We start from the raw sequence: 16,496 nt of genomic DNA, 5'->3' as shown, positions 1-16,496 counted from the left end.
ATTGCCTGCTGGAACCTTTTTGACACTCATAAAATGCTGGAATCAGTTTAAGGTGTTCTCCTGGGTCTCTTGTCTCCACAAAGAACGATCATTACCAGCAATTGGAGAGGCGGCAGGTAAGATTGCACTAGCTAACAGGTAGGCTGTGCATTGATGGAGCCTGATGGTCTTCTCACCATTCTTTTTGTACGTTCATCTGGATTAGGCAAGAACTTTCAAGATGGTGGATAACTTGAAAGTGAATAGCAGCCCCCATAACTTTAGAAAAAAATAGTGTACGGGTTATTAGTTTGAAGGGTAAAGAAAGATTAGGTTTCTTGAGGTTGAACTTTAAACTTGGGTTTCAATTTCTCAGTAGGGTTCACTACCTCCTGACCTTTCACTTGAGGACTGCATTCGTGTTATATCATCCTATCTTAATTAGGTTCAGCTGGGAGCCTTTCCTGTTGGAATAATTGCTAATTCTTTTGGAAGCTGGTGTAACATTCCTGGACTTATCAACATACCAAAACACAACAAATCTTTGTATCTTGATAGAGCCATGATTTTAAGTAGATACTCAATAAAGAACTTTAAATTTCTAGAGATAAGCATTTTTAGCTTTTTGGCCAATTTAAAATTATTTTCTCCGCAGCAAATGGTCACAGGAAAGCTTACTTCAACCCAGTATGAAGGAATGTTGTACTGAGAAGCGTGAGGAGACTCAAGCTTGTTCCATCATTCAATTAAATCATGGATCATCTGGATGTGGTCTCACCTCGACTTTACCTTTTATTCTAAACTCCCATTCTCAACCATGTTCCGTAAATATTCATTATAATTAAAAGTGGTGTTGCTTTCCTGTAAGCTCCAAAGAGGTTTACAGACATACAGTACAATTGTAAAAATTTTACTGCACTGTATTATTCCATAGATCAATCTGGTCTATTGCATTTGCTCCTCCCAATGCGGTCTACTCCACATTGGAGAGATTAAACACAGACTGGGTGACCGCTTTGCAGAACACCTCTGGTCAGTCTGCAAGCAGGACCCGGATCTTCCTGTCACTTGCCATTTCAACTCACCATCCTGCTCTCATGTCCACATGTCCGTTCTTGGCCTGCTGCAATGTTCCAGTGAAGCCCAACGCAAACTGGAGGAGCAGCACCTCAACTTCCGATTAGACACGTTACAGCCTTACGGACTTAATATTTGAGTTCAACAAATGCAGTCTGTGAGGGGCGGCAGGATGGCGCAGTGGTTAGCGCTGCTGCCTTACGGCGCCGTGGACCTGGGTTTGATCCCGGCCCCGGGTCACTGTCCTTGTGGAGTTTGCACATTCTGCACATTTTATTTAATAAAAATAATAATGTGTTAGTTGGTTGAATTCACTCACTGTGTTCTTGTTTTTTTTGGAATCTTTTGTTCTTAACCTTTTCACTCTTCCTTCAATTGCAACTTCAAATTATTTCCTCATTAGTCAGGGTTTTTCTATCTATTTTGTAATCCATTATTTCCTCTATTTAAGTTTTCCAAAACTACTTTAGTAATAGCCTGGTGCATTATTTTTGAATCACCAGCTCTTAATATCCTGCAGTCCTCTATATAGCTTTTTGCCACCAAACGTACATGATTTTGCTTCCATCTGTTTAGCCAGAGATGGCAATTAAATACGTTCTCATTTATTTGCAGCTAATGTTGTGTGGAATGCAAGAAATTGACCTGTCCGACTGGCAGAAGAACACCATCTATCGCCATTACACAAAGAACAGCAAGCCTATCCAATGGTTCTGGCAGGTGGGTAGCCCAGTTCATTCAAAAGGTCAAAGGAAAGATCAGAATTGAGAATACTTTTTGTATTGTTAAGGTTGGTTTCATAGCTGCTGCCCAGAGGCAGACTTACACTTTTGAGGGACCTGCACTTTCCTCTTTGCAGGGGTCCACAAATGATGTTGAGTCCTGCCCCCATTGACACCGAGCCCACCCCCAATGACATCGAGCCCACCTCCAATGATGTCAAACCCTGACCCAATTATGCCAAGCCCCGCCCCAGCGATGTCGAGCCCCACCCCCAATGACACCGAGCCCCTCCCAATGACACTGAGCTCAGCCCGAATTATGTCAAGCCCTGCCCCAATGATGTCGAGCCCTGCCCCCAATGGCTCCGAGCCCTGCCTGGCAGGCCTCTGGAACTTGTGTTGCCCCACTCTCGCTTGCAACTGCTCCCCAATTCCCTGAGACACAAGGCCGGCACTTGCCTGGCCTCTTTTGCACCTCCTGACAGCTCACCTCTTGGAACTCACTTGGGTGGCTGGGCGTTGACCGTGGCCCTTGCCGACTGTGTGTGCTCCTGGCTGGCTGCTGGCTATCAGGCCTAGCTTCTGCTCTCTATTGCCCTCACTGTCTGGTCCGGTTGCTACCTGGTCTAGCCCTCTCACTGTCAGCCCTGCTGCCTGGCTGGTCTCTGGTTGAGTCACCCCGCTCCCGCAGCATGGTAGCACAGTGATTAGCACAGTTGCTTCACCGCTCGAGGATCCCAGGTTCGATTCCTGTGCTTGCGTGGGTTTCCTCCGGGTGCCCCGGTTTCCTCCCACAGTCCAAAGATTTGCAGGTTAGGTGAATTGGCCATGATAAATAGCCATTAGTGTCCAAAAAGGTTAAGTTGGTTTACGGGATAGGGTGGAAGCGTGGGCTTGGGTAGGGTGCTTTTTCCAAGGGCCGGTGCAGACTCAATGGGTCGAATGGCCTCCTTCAGCACTGTAAATTCTATGATTCCCACTGGTCACTGCTGCCAACTCCCCGAGACATAACGCCACCGCTTACCTGACCTTTGTACCTCCCGACTGATGTTCTGCTCACCTCTTGGCTCTCATTCAGGTAGCTGGGCCTCGACTCTCGATGGCTGGATGTGCTCCTGGTTAGCTTTAGCTGCTGGCTATCTGACCTGGCCTCTGTGCTCACACCCTTGCTGCCCGGTCCAATTGCTGCCCAGCCCTCTCACTCTTAGCTCTGCCTGGTTGGCCTCTGGCTCTGGTCGAGTTGGCCCACTCCTGCTGGCCACTGCTCCCTAATCCCCTGAGACACGACACTGGCGCTTACCTGGACTTCGACGACCACGTGTGCTCCTGGCTGGTTGCAGCTGCTGGTTATCTGGCCTGGTGGCCTCTGTTCTTTTTGGTCGCCCACCTGGCCTGACCTGGAGGTCAAGAGTCACTGCCCTCGACGGCCATTGGTCAGCGCCTCTTCGCCTTGCTGAAGGCTTCACTGGCTCACACTCCGATGTTAGGTCAGTAACTTCATGTTTGCCTCAGGCTGCCCGACAGGCCAAGTGCCAGAAACCTGGCTGCTGTTTGCACCTTTACTCATTGAAAGTTCAGAAACTTCACATCAATTCCGGAGATCCACGTCTGAACTGCTCTAAGTAATTTTAAGATATAAAAAAAGGTTCTTCTCAGTTATACATCAGGAAATAGATCCCGAACTGTGAAGAGAAGGACTGGAAGAGGTGACTAATAATTTGGTCAAACAGATTGGCTTGGTGAAGGTTTTAAAGGAGGAAAGTAAGATGGAGAGGTAGACGGGATTATGATGGTAATTCTAGTGACTAGCTTCATGACAGCAGAGAGCTGTGCCACCAATGATAGGGTAAAGGAAAGGCCAGCTGAACTAATAGTCTTGATGGAGATTAACAAATTCATGAGTTCTTCACACTTGATTACCTCTAGACTCGGCTATTCCAACAAATTTTCCGTTGGTTTCTCAAATTCTGCCCTCCGTAAACCTGAGGTGATCCAAAACCCTGTCCCCCCTGTGCCAACAGGTCTTGGTCCCCTATTTCTCCTGTTCTTGCTGTGACCTGCGTCGGCAGGTGTCAAGCAGTGTCTTTTAAAATTTTCATCCGCGTTCTCAAATCCCTCCATGGCCCCACACCTCCCTATATTTGTAACTTCCTCCAGCACCACTGTTCTCAAGGATATGCTCTCACTCAGGCCACTTGTACATCCCCTAGATTCATTGCATCACAGTTGGTGGCCAGGCCTTCAGTGGCCTGGGCCCCAAGCTCTAGAATACTCTCTCTATCCCTATCTCTCTCCACCTGTTTACCTCGCTTTCCTCCTTGATGACACACCTTAAAATCTAACTATTTAATCCAAGTGTTTTGGTCACCTGACCTTGTGCGTTTCAGCATTTTATAATGAAGAGCCTTGGGATGTTTCATTACGCTATAGGCGCTACATAAATATAGGTTGTTATCTTTTTAAATGCCTCCAGTAAACAACCAGCCCCCTGAAAGAGACAGACTTTGAATACAACCACCATTTGTTTAATCAGCGTGATTGTGTCGTGCAGGGGTCTGAGGGGCACCACAAAATGGAGGAAGGGTAGCGGGCACATTTGGATGCAATTTATAAAATTCTCAGCATTAAAATTTGAAGACAGGTCCCAAAAGGACAAAACTGATATTGAGAATTTGGTGAGCAGCAGATCAGATAAAAGCTGGAAATTGGTGGTTTGGCTGAAGGTACGAATGAGGCTAAACTGCTGTGTGGACCTTGTACAAACTGAACAATTGCTTTGTGCACAAACTGAAGGGTCCACAAATAGCGTAAGGACAGCACTACGATTTTTCTATTTAGATGACATGATTATTCACTTTGGGTGTGTTATTTGAAATGCATCTAAGCTGTTCAGCCAAGCTGAAAAATAAATAAATGTATAATAGTATTCTTTTTTTTTAAATGACACTCATTTTACAACACAATGGGATGTAAGCAATAAATCCTGCTGCTGTAAATGTGTCACGCCTTATATAATATGAAAACTAATTATGGAAATCAAAGATGTCGGGTAAGGCACAGAAAAGGATTAAGATTCCCGAGCTATTGCTAAGTGATGTCACAGCATGTTTTATGACTAGGAATTGAGTTTACAGCTTTGTGGTTTCTTAATGCTACAGCCCAGCTGCTCTGCTGCTTGAGTAACCAAAATAGAATCACAGAACTCAGCTGCTTGTTCATTGTTCGAGGGCTTCTCCTATTTGAGTTCCGAACAACATGAGATTGCTTTCTCGGGAAGCCATGCTCTGCTTTGCTCTGGAAATTTGATTCATTGGATTGCAAATCTGCATTGCAGTTTTCATGACCTCAGGACATTCCGAATGCAGTAACTAAAAATCACTTGTGTTGGATTAGGTTGGAGATGTAATTCTGACTACAGCTGATTTTCAAACATCTGCACTGTGACTGGATCAACATGATCATCACCAATTCAAAACCCTTCATTCTTGTCACCTTCGTTTCCCCTGAATGATCACTGATTTAAAAAAAAAGCAACTTCTGAAGGTGTTGGAAGTCTTGAATTAAGAAAAGCAAGTGCTGGAAATACTCAGCAGAGGCAATATCAGTGAAGAGAGAAACAGAGTAAACTTTTCAGGTCTGTGACCTTTCATCAGAAGCTGACCAGAGTCGGATCTTAGCATCCTGAGTGGCAATGTGCAGGATGTCAGCCAGCTCAGCACTGAATGGTATTTGAACTTGGGAACTTTCTGGTCTGTATGGCTTTGAGTTGTACTGGATAGTGCCTTCAGCCAATAAAGCTTCAGAGGAGCCCATCATTGCAGAGATTTTCTTTGTTATAATTTCAGTGGTCCTTTGAATAAAGGAATTATAATGAACCTAACTTGAGATGATGTTAATGCAGATAATTTGCCGATTATAAGTGCAGTTGCCTCATGCTCTTTTCTTATTCTGTAATCAGGTTGTAAAAGAAATGGACAATGAGAAGAGAATCAGATTATTGCAGTTTGTCACTGGCACATGTCGTTTGCCAGTTGGGGGTTTTGCAGAGTTAATAGGTAAGAAATTATTTTCCAAGGCTTTTGTGAAGTTTTATTTAAATTTTTATGACTCTGCATTATACTACCAACAATATTTCAAGTTTCATATTTCACAAAGCCCTCATGAAGGTTTTAACACGTTGAGACTTTTGGTGTAACTTGTGTTTTTTTTACATTAAATACTGTGGGTGGGGTTTTGTGGGCCTTCCCACTGGCAGGATCTTCCCATTCCGCTGAAGTCAATCCTTTCCGGCGGGTCCCCTAGTAGCAGGACAGACGGGGCACGCAAAATACCTTCACCTTCGGCAGGACTGGAAGATCTCAGCAGTGGACAATGGCCAGCTGCCTCTGCCAAGGGAAAACATGCCACACGTGTGTGTGTGTGTGTGTGTTGGGGGGGGGGTTGAACCTTTTGTCTTCATTTGATCGCTGATGCCAAAAGAGCAGCTCATTTGCATACATGTGATGCTTGTTGATTGCCATGGTAATGCACTCACCGCACCCATCCCGCTCATTCTGAATTGGAAGTAACTGTCCCCTTCTTGATGCGCAATGATAAGCATCCTATCGGGCTGCATCACAGCCTGGTATGGCAACTGCTCGGCCCAAGACTGCAAGAAACTTCAGAGAATCGTGAAATCCACCCAGTCCATCACATGAACCTGCCTCCCATCCATTGACTCCAGGATCTACACCTCCCGCTGCCTGGGGAAAGCGGGCAGCATAATCAAAGACCCCTCCCACCCGGCTTACTTACTCTTCCAACTTCTTCCATCGGGCAGGAGATACAGAAGTCTGAGAACACGCATGAACAGACTCAAAAACAGCTTCTTCCCTGCTGTTACCAGACTTCAGACACTACGCCCCTGTATGCTTCACCCAATGCCGGTGTTTATGTACTTACATTGTGTACCTTGTGTTGCCCTATTATGTATTTTCTTTTATTTTATTTTCTGTTCACGTACTTAATGATCTGTTGAGCTGCTCGCAGAAAAATAATTTTCACTATACCTCGGTACAGGTGACAATAAACAAAATCCAATGACTGAGAACAGGAACTTGGCACCATGGGAATTGGATGAACAATAATTCCTTCCACTATTCTGTATGCTGGTGATCCACTGCACTTCCATTTATTATTTCTAAAGTTACTAAAGATCCTCCTTTAACTCACCTGGAGTAATTCAGCTTTTAAATGAGATTCCCAGCATTTTTCTATTCTGCTTTCATCTAGTCGCAAGGTTTGGCTAGATTTAGTTGCAAATCAAGCAGAGAGAATGGATCCCTGATACCCAATTATTGAAACATACTGAGCCACAAATGTTTTTTTCATACAATTTGCCTTTTATTTGCAGGAAGCAACGGGCCACAGAAATTCTGCATCGATAAAGTTGGAAAGGATTTTTGGCTTCCAAGAAGTCATACTTGGTAAATAACAATTAATTAACCTGTTCTTTCAAATGAAAACAAATATAGAAATAGTTTTTATGAGTGAAACGGTTCTCTGAAAATGCACTTACTCAAATCAATATAATTTAATCAATTAGCTAGGCCGCAGGGTAAGCAAGCTATTTGCCGTGTCCGTCAGGCTAGATTCTCATTTTTTTTAACCCTTGATCAGTTCCAGTGCAATTCAGAACTTAGGGGCTGTTTAGCTCACTGGGCTAAATCGCTGTCTTTGAAAGCAGACCAAGGCAAGCCAGCAGCACGGTTTGATTCCCATACCAGCCTCCCTGAACAGGCGCCGGAATGTGGCGACTAGGGGCTTTTCACAGTAACTTCATTTGAAGCCTACTCGTGACAATAAGTGATTTTCATTTCATTTCATTTTCAACTGCAGTAAAATACATGTGAACAGTTTATCGTTAGTATTGTTTTAACCTGATACTGTTTCGAATGCTTCTGCATAAAATAATCTTGCCTCAATTCAACACAGGGAGATCTGTATCCCTCAGCCATAATCAACAATTTAATAAGTGCCCTAACCTATAATTGTGCAATAACAGAACTTCTTACCAGCTGTAATAAAACAACGAAAAGAAAACAAGGCTGGATGGAAACTTACTGTTAAGACCTGTGCTTGCCATTCATAACAACTCCTAACACCTTTAACCATAGAAAATATCCCAAGGCACTTCACAGAAGTGTAATTAGTCCAAAGATTTACTCCAAATCAAAGATGGAGATATTAGGACGGGTGACAAAAAGCCTAATCAAAGAAGTAGGTTATAAGACTAGTGGAGAGGCTGAAAGGATATGGGCAGCAGTTTTAGATGAGCTGAGGTTTTATGAAGATTTACGGACAGGAAACTGACCAGGAGAGCATGGGATAGTCATATCTGGAAGTGACAACGGCAAGAATGAGGGTTTCGGTAACGCTCAAAGCTCAAACTGGGTACACCAAAGTTGTGAATAGTTGGAGTGGAAACAGTGATTTTCCACTCCCGAGCTCAGGGATTCAAAGGGCAATGTTAGCACTTTGGCCACAGCCTTAATATCAAATAACTCACCACAGAGAATGGACTAAAAAGAAATAAAATGTTGTATGAGTCCCATTGTTCTGGAATATTTATAGCAAATGCAAATAGTTGTATGGTTACATCTGGAATTTGGGCTCTGTTACTTCAGACAAATGTATATCACAGTTTACAGTTAACCCTCTTTTACTTTGATGTGTAGCTATAGCTCTTTATTTGGACATCAGAGACAAATAAACACCAGGAATGGAAACCTTTCACCGAGATTATTGGCACTTTTTCAAAATCTAATCCCAATGTAAACAGTGCTCAAAGTATACAAAGTATAATAAATCTTGTTTTAATAAAAGTTAAAAAGGTGACCCTTTAGTTTTTGTTATACATTGTTCTTAAAGATTTAAAATTGAGCACAAGCTCCCCTCCAAATTTTCTAAATGGCTTTATTCATTGCTTTATGGGCAGCACATTCAAAAGAGACTCGTCCCTGGTTGGGAAGTTTCCAATTTATTCACTTCAGTGCCAAAGGAAACACTAACATTACAGCAGCAATGCTATGGAAATTTTGGGAGCAGCTTTATTCCTGTAATAACTTTCTACAATACCACTTATACAATTTTAAAATAATTAAATAAACACTTAATTCCACTCATCTCACCTACCTATTATTCTTACCTAATCTCTCTCTGCTTTCCCAAAGTAAAACAAACTATTGCCTTTTCCTTTCTTCTGGCTCTGACCAGTTTGGAGCTGAACGTAACTTTGACAGACCTGTGTTTTCATTGGATGGAAACTGACTTAATGGCAAAGTGAATGCACAATCTAAAAATGCATCAGAGGTAAAATAGGCTCCGCTAAATATATTTATTACCAGCCCGCAGCACGTTTTCCACATATATAGGGCGGGATTCTCCGACCTCCCAGCCGTCTGTTCCTCGGTGAAAGAAGGCGGCACGCCGTTTGCTGCCGAAGGGATTCTCTGCTCCCGCTGCTGTCAATGCGAATTCCCATTGAAGCCACTCCACGGGCAAGGGTGAGCTGCCGGCAGGACCAGAGAATCCCGCTGCCAGTGAACGGCTGGAGAATTCCAGACACAACCTCTGTTTAGCGGCTGTTTAGCACACTGGGCTAAATCGCTGGCTTTGAAAGCAGACCAAGCAGGCCAGCAGCACGGTTCGATTCCCGTACCAGCCTCACCGAACAGGCGCCGGAATGTGGCGACTAGGGGCTTTTCACAGTAACTTCATTGAAGCCTACTCGTGACAATAAGCGTTTTTAATTTTCATCTGTGGGACAAAACACGTTTGCTTCTCATAAAGTCCACGCATCATTTCTGTTTCCAGTTATGCGATTGACAATATATCAGAGCAGAAAGCTCATTTTGATAATTCTACTGTGTTTATGACTACATGAACGTGTGACTTTTCTTCTTTACTCCTCTTCCTTTTATCCCCAATCCTGTAATGGTAAATTCCAATCACTACAATTAAATGAAATGCTGAAACTAATTGCAATTTCACTGCACCTGAGCTTTCTGGCTCTGGGGTACATCACGGCACATTTAGAAAGTGTTTACTAAGGCATAAGAATGTGAGAACAAGGTGCAGGACAAGGCAATTCAGCCCCTCAAGCCAGCTCCGCCATTCAACACGATCATGGCTCATCTCCTCTCAGCCTCAACTCCACTTTCCCACCTGTTCTCCATCACCCTTCAACCCATTACTAATTTAAAATCTGCCTATCTCCTCAAATTTACTCAATGTCCTGGCATCCACCACAATCTGGGGTAGTGAATTCCACAGATTCACGACCCTTTGAGAAAGTAATTTCTCCTCATCTCTGTTTTAAATCTGCTTCCCATTATCCTAAAACTATGACCTCTCGTTCTGGATTGCCTCACAAGAGGAAGCATTTGCTCCACGTCTAGTTTGTCAATACCTTTCATCATCTTGTATATCTCAATTAGATCGGCTCTCATTCTGCTAAACTCAAGAAAGTATAGGCCTAAATTAATCAATCTCTTTTCATAAGACAAACCCCTCATCTCTGCAATCAATCGAATGAACCTCCTCTGAACTGCCTCTCATACAACTACATCCCTCCTCATATAAGGGGGCCGAAACTGTACACAGTACTCTAGGTGCCGTCTCACCAATAGCATATACAGTTGCACCAACACTTCTCTACATTTACACCCCAGCCCTTTAGATGTAAATGCCTGTGGGGTCGCGGATGGCGAGTTGGGTCCACGCATGACCGGCGCCATGTTGTACGGCGCGACCGCTGCAGGTTGTCAGCCGTGCGCATGCGCGACCCAGGACCCGGCCATTCTCCAGCCGCTTTCGGCGTGGGAGGCGTGTGCTTCAGTCGGCGCCGGTGCTAGCCCCTCACCGGTATCAGAAACGGCGAGGGGTTCACGCCGATTTTTTTCACGTAAACCTCCCGCAGATTCTCCGTTCGAGGCGGCACTGAGCCGCATGAACGGATAATCCATGCTTTATCAATCTGTTCCAATCACAGTCATGTGGTTGAGAAGGATTCAACTTGCATTCAGACAGATCCAGGAAACCAGACACTTTTTGGAAGGAGGGATTTTTGAAATTATTTTTAAAACTAGCATGGTATTGGAATATGATTCGTGTTTATCACTGTTCATTTGTACTTTTGCAGCTTTAATCGCCTGGATCTCCCCCCTTACAAAAGTTACGATCAGCTAAAGGAGAAGCTACTGTATGCCATTGAAGAAACAGAAGGCTTTGGTCAAGAGTAATGTTTTCTTCCAGTGTACATACAGCAAGCTACAGAGAAGTCATCAATCAAAGCAACTTTGCTGACCTTTCAGAAGATTGTGCTGACCATGAAGAACTAGCTTCACTTTGACTCCATATATTCTTTTTAATTGGTATCCAGGCAACACAATATCATTGTCTGTTGATGCTAGCATTCAACAGGTTTACTGAAGAATAATGCACATTTATTTGTCAATTTAAGTTGAATCACTTTTAGCTTAAAGTAATTTTAATAATATATTTTTGCAATAATTCTTTAATTGACAATTTCCCTTTTAAGTCAGACCAAGTCAACAAAGACTGCTAATTGGATGAATTCAATAATATGAAAAGGAATTTAGAAGTTATAAGAATGGGAAATGATCATTCATTTTCATTTATTTCAAGGTCAATGCGAAACATTCTGGTGATAGATGACAATTACAATTGTGATTTTTGTAAAGATTGCAATCATGATATAAATATTTTGTTAAAAAGATTGTGTTTAACTGTGAGGAAATGCTCAAAATAAACAAAGCTACAAGTTTTCGTTTGCTTTGGCAATCATAGATAAAACAGGGAGACCCGCAACAGACATTGTGTTTATCTTACAGTTGTTAGAAAATTTGCTATAATAATAGCTGTGTAGCTTCAGCAATTATCCAACACCGCTGCCTTTTTAAAAGATTGGTATTTTAAATTGTATTATAGTAGCCACATTAGAATCAATGAATCTTTCTCACTTAAAATTCCATTGATGAATGGAAGTGCTGGGTCGCTTTTATTTTCAGGAATGAAATGTGAAATTTCAGACAGATGTGAAGACGAATTTAACAATTTTGACAAGCCTTGTCTTAAAATCATATATTAGGTAATATTTTTAATTAGTAGATTTTAAAAATGGAATTAATTGCAAGAAAGCACAGGGGCTAAATGAGGTTCTTGAGATTAGAGTCATTCTTTGCTAATGCCTTTAATGGTGCATCCTCATTTCCATCCATTTGTTTTGTGTAACATGTTGGCTATGCTGTCAAAAGGTAAAACACGGCAAACATTCTAGCTAATTTTTCTAAAGTAATGGTATTTTATGGGTCAATTTAAAAATTCAGCTAATAAAAGGTTGGCTTAGTTTTACCTTTTCTGTTGCCAAAGCATTGCTCGATTAATAACTTCACACCCTTTGGTAGAGAAAATGTTCAGTATTTTACTTAAATAAATCGGTTGTATAATCAAAAAAAAAGGAGAACGAAATCCCTTGGAAGCAAGACATTATTTTGTTTCAAAATTAGATCAGATATTATGTACAAAAAATTGTATATTTGTCTTTCTGGAACAATAGCAAAAAAAATCATAGAGATTTTATGAAAACGTTTTAAGTGAATGTAATAGCTGATGTATGGTGCACAATTGTGGTAAAACATGTGTGCTTTTATAATGGTACAGAAATGAAGCATGGTGCATAATAAGCCATTGTGCTGAGACTGTAAGCTGGATATTTTCAAGGGACAAAGATTTTTGAAATCAGGATTCACAAAATTTCCCAGTTTTTGAATTGCCATGTTATGAATTACATTTGAATTTTCAGCACCTATTGTGTTTTTGTTCTTTTTTGAGATTAGATGAATCGAGCAATGTTAAATAATTGAAGCATTTTCAAAAATAAAAGTTACCGAGTAGATTTAGAATAAAATCAATTTCTTGGGGAAGAATTGCAGTTTGAAATATTACACAAATGAATGCTGTGTCCAAATAATTCACAATTTGTTCTGATATTGTATTGGCGCAGATCAGGCAGACACAGACACGCATCCACCCAGAATGCACTTGGGGACCTCTCAGAGGGCCCCACACACAAACTGACTCCGTGGGAATTGGCCGGGAAGTTTGACCTTCTGCTGGGTCCTCCCATCCCCTGCCCCCCAGGGCCCTCCATGAAAAGTTTCCAGTGCTGAGTTAGGGTTGGAGACTTTTGACATTCAAGGTTACTTACCTGCATCGTCACCCAGTAAATGTGCGACAGACAATTCCTAGCCTATCTCCTAGGTAACTATACAACTGACCCCCACTTCACGAACCTGACTAGCTCACAGCACCTGAGGACCTCCCCCCAACCTCACCACCTGCCACCCTACCCACTAACACACTACCCGCTAGCTCACCCACCGTACCTGCTTACGCTCTTAGCTCACCCATCCTACCCGCTCACACACCTACACCTTTACCCATACACTTTAGACTCATTCACTTGCACAACAAGAAGCGTTGGGACATTTAAACTCTTGCATAAGCAGAATCCGGCAGCTAATGGCATAAAAAAGTGACATGGCTTCTGTGCAGATTCTCCACCCCGAGGTTTCTCTCTGAGGTTTCCTGCGCTGAGAGAGTTTCGCAGGATCCACGATCAGAAGATTGGAGGAAGTTAAATGAGTAGTTTTTTTTTTGTCTGCTCAGGGTTGGAACCCCTGTTTCTGTTTGGAAGATTTGGACCATTCCCGCTGGATCAAGCTGAGGCTGAGGGGGAAATGCTCCCTCCTTCAAACTGAAATTCTCACCATGAAGATTGCTTGAGTCCAAGGTCAGCAGCAAACACCATCCGGCCCAAGAAGGTTTCAGACGATGATTAACAATTACATAAGTACGGCCAGGACTGAAGTAGTTGATTAAAGAAAAGCTCATTTTTAGGGAAAGAGACTGTTTCAAAGGAAGGTAAACTAGAAAAAGGCACTGACACAGAGAGCACATCACAGAAATATTTTTAAGACTTACGCTAAGAAGTGTTGGCTGCAACATGTCAAAATAACATGCTGTTGGCACAGAGACAGTTTGCATGAATACACAAAGTAAAATCTATCTGGCTTTTCATTATTTTTTTCACAAAATTTGTCAGACTTTTCATGTTGATCTTTTGACCAGATGTACCCAGTATGTTTTTTAAAAAACCATTCACATTAAAACAATGAAAAATCCTCATAAATATTGATTTACAAGCTATTTACATAAAAAGTCGTGCATCCTGTTTAAAAAGCATTCGTAAATAAAAAGTATGATAAACCTTAAAAATTTAAAAGGTGAGATTAATCTTATCATTTGTTTGAATCCATTTTAACTTTTAAAGATTTCTTCTGGTATGGGCCTTATGTTTTCACAAAATGAGCGGCAGCTCCTTAATTTGATGTGATTTTGATTTGATTGGATTTATTGTCACGTACCGAAGAAAAGAATTTCTCTGCGGCCGAGGGAACGTACACAATAGACAAAAGAATAATCAACAGAGTACATTGACAAATGGTACATTGACAAGCCCTTGCTCGTAATGCCAGATCTAAATGCCTTTGGTATAAATAATATGTTATTAGTGGGCAGTTCACACCTGTTTCTTACCTGCCATTTAAATTTACAGCGTTGGATGTTGCAAGGCCTTGAGAGTAATGTTGGTTCACCCACTGCAACTTCTGGATTTACGTTACAGAGGGTACACTGCAGAGCCTGCTGGCCCGCTCTGATGTCCCAGGAAATATGAATGCTGCCCTTGCCAGTTTTGGCACTGCACAATTGACCATAGAAACCCTCCAGTGCAGCAGGAGGTCATTCGGCCCATTGAGTCTACACCAACCCTTAGAAAAACCGCCCTACCCCACCCAACCTTTTGGCACTATGGGTCAATTAATCATGGCCAATCCACTTAACCTGCACATCTTTGGATTGTGGAAGGAAATTGGAGTACCCAGAGGAAACCCACGCAGATACTGGGAGAAAGTGCAGACTCCACACACACACCCAAGGTCGGAATCAAACCCGAGTTCCTGGTGAGGCAGCAGTTCTAACTACTGTGCAACTGTGCCGCCCCAGTTAAGCATTTATTAAGAAAAGGAATAATACCAGGGAATCGGCGGAGAGATAGTGTATTACCTAAAAGTGGAGCTGGAACAAATAATGGAATTTATAGAAAGTTAGCTTAATGTCAGTGATAGGAAAGGTAATGGAATCCTTACTCGGGGATATGCAGTAGAAAAACATATAGGGACTGCGGAATAAGAATTAATAGTCAGCTTGGATTTCAAAAGGGAAGTTAATTCTTGACCAACCTTATTGAATTCTTTGAAGAAGTAGCAGAAACATTAGATGAGGTAATGTAGTAAAAATAATATATTTGCATTTTCAAAAAGCTTTCCATAAGGTGCCAAATGGTAGACTCATGACTAAAGTTAAGGGATTGAATCAGGAAAAGATGAGTCAAAGTGAGACAAGAGGAGCAAAGGGATCTAGGGGTGCAGACAGACAAATTAAAAGTAGCAATAGAAGTTAACATGGCCATAAAAGTGTGAATGGAATCTTTCATTTTGAGAGGAATAGAATTGAAAAGCAGAGACGTTATGTTAAATGTGTTTAGAACCTTGGTTAGACCACACGTGGAGTCCTGTGCACCATTCTGGCCTCTATATTACGAAGGGATACTGAGGTATTGAATCAAATGCAAACAATATTTCCAAGGATGATAGGTTCTAACTATAAGAAACGTGGCGCAGTGGTTAGCACTGGGACTACGGCACTGAGGACCCGGTTCGAATCCTGGCCCTGGGTCACTGTGGAGTTTGCACATTCTCCCCGTGTCTGCGAGGGTTTCACCCCACAACCCAAAGGTGTGCTGGTTAGCTAAATTGCCCCTTAATTGAAAAAAATAATAATTGGGTACTCTAAATTTAAAAAAAATAACTATAAGGAACGAGCTGAGTCGTTTCTTGACAAAAGAGAAGGCTTTTTGACCAATAGGATAAATGTAGGAAAGGTACTTCCACTTGTGAGGTACTCTAAAGCTGAGGATTAAGAGGTGTAAGGTAGTCACTGAATTAGTCATAAATAATAATTGCTGTCGAAACCTGTAAAATCTATTTCTGTAGCATGTATAACCACTCATTCAGGTAATGGAATAACTGTTGATCATAACTTTATATTAATGGTAAAGCCGTTCTGCTGTTCCTCTGAATGGTCTCGTTATTCCTTTCATTGAAAAAGAAAAAGTCCACTGTTGCCATGAAAGGAGCTTCTGTACGGTTACTTTGGTTTATAATACCCTTTGCATGTTACACCAACTGCATCATTTCCATGTGGTGCCATATGCAGTATAATTAAGCCTCATTGGTGCTCCCTCATTCATGTCACATTCTTGGGATTTGCTGCCGCTGGACCTTCCAAATAAAACATAAATCAGACAATTTTACTGACAGCTGACATGTCTGCAGTTTTAAACATTTCACATTTTACAGTAGTTGGTTTATTTTGACTGACCGTATTGTACTAACAAAACAAAAATTTGTATCCTGGACTTTTGGAGTTTGCTTTATGGTTAGCTGGGTAGCCGTACTGAGAAAACACTGGGCTTCTGTGTGGTGCTCCGAGAATCACACATTCTCCTTGAGTCCTCCGCTTGAAGCACACATC

General features: G+C 42.1%; 1 protein-coding gene across 2 annotated transcripts in view; it reads left to right on the top strand.

The window, feature by feature from the left end:
- Window positions 1-12,733, top strand: part of wwp2 (WW domain containing E3 ubiquitin protein ligase 2) — a 260,110-nt gene extending 247,377 nt beyond the window's left edge. For both annotated transcript variants that reach the window (XM_038806387.1, XM_038806386.1), the window contains 4 exons: window positions 1,672-1,776; window positions 5,737-5,833; window positions 7,171-7,243; window positions 10,960-12,733. In XM_038806387.1, coding sequence (XP_038662315.1) covers window positions 1,672-1,776; window positions 5,737-5,833; window positions 7,171-7,243; window positions 10,960-11,059 — 375 coding nt within the window. In that variant the 3' untranslated portion in view covers window positions 11,060-12,733. The remainder of the gene's footprint in view (window positions 1-1,671; window positions 1,777-5,736; window positions 5,834-7,170; window positions 7,244-10,959) is intronic.
- The last annotated feature ends 3,763 nt before the right edge of the window (window positions 12,734-16,496 follow it).

The sequence above is a fragment of the Scyliorhinus canicula genome, chromosome 9 (assembly GCF_902713615.1).
Source record: "Scyliorhinus canicula chromosome 9, sScyCan1.1, whole genome shotgun sequence".
NCBI lineage: Eukaryota > Metazoa > Chordata > Chondrichthyes > Carcharhiniformes > Scyliorhinidae > Scyliorhinus > Scyliorhinus canicula.
Note: the sequence above shows the minus strand (reverse complement) of the source record. Positions and strands in the feature narration are given on the sequence as shown.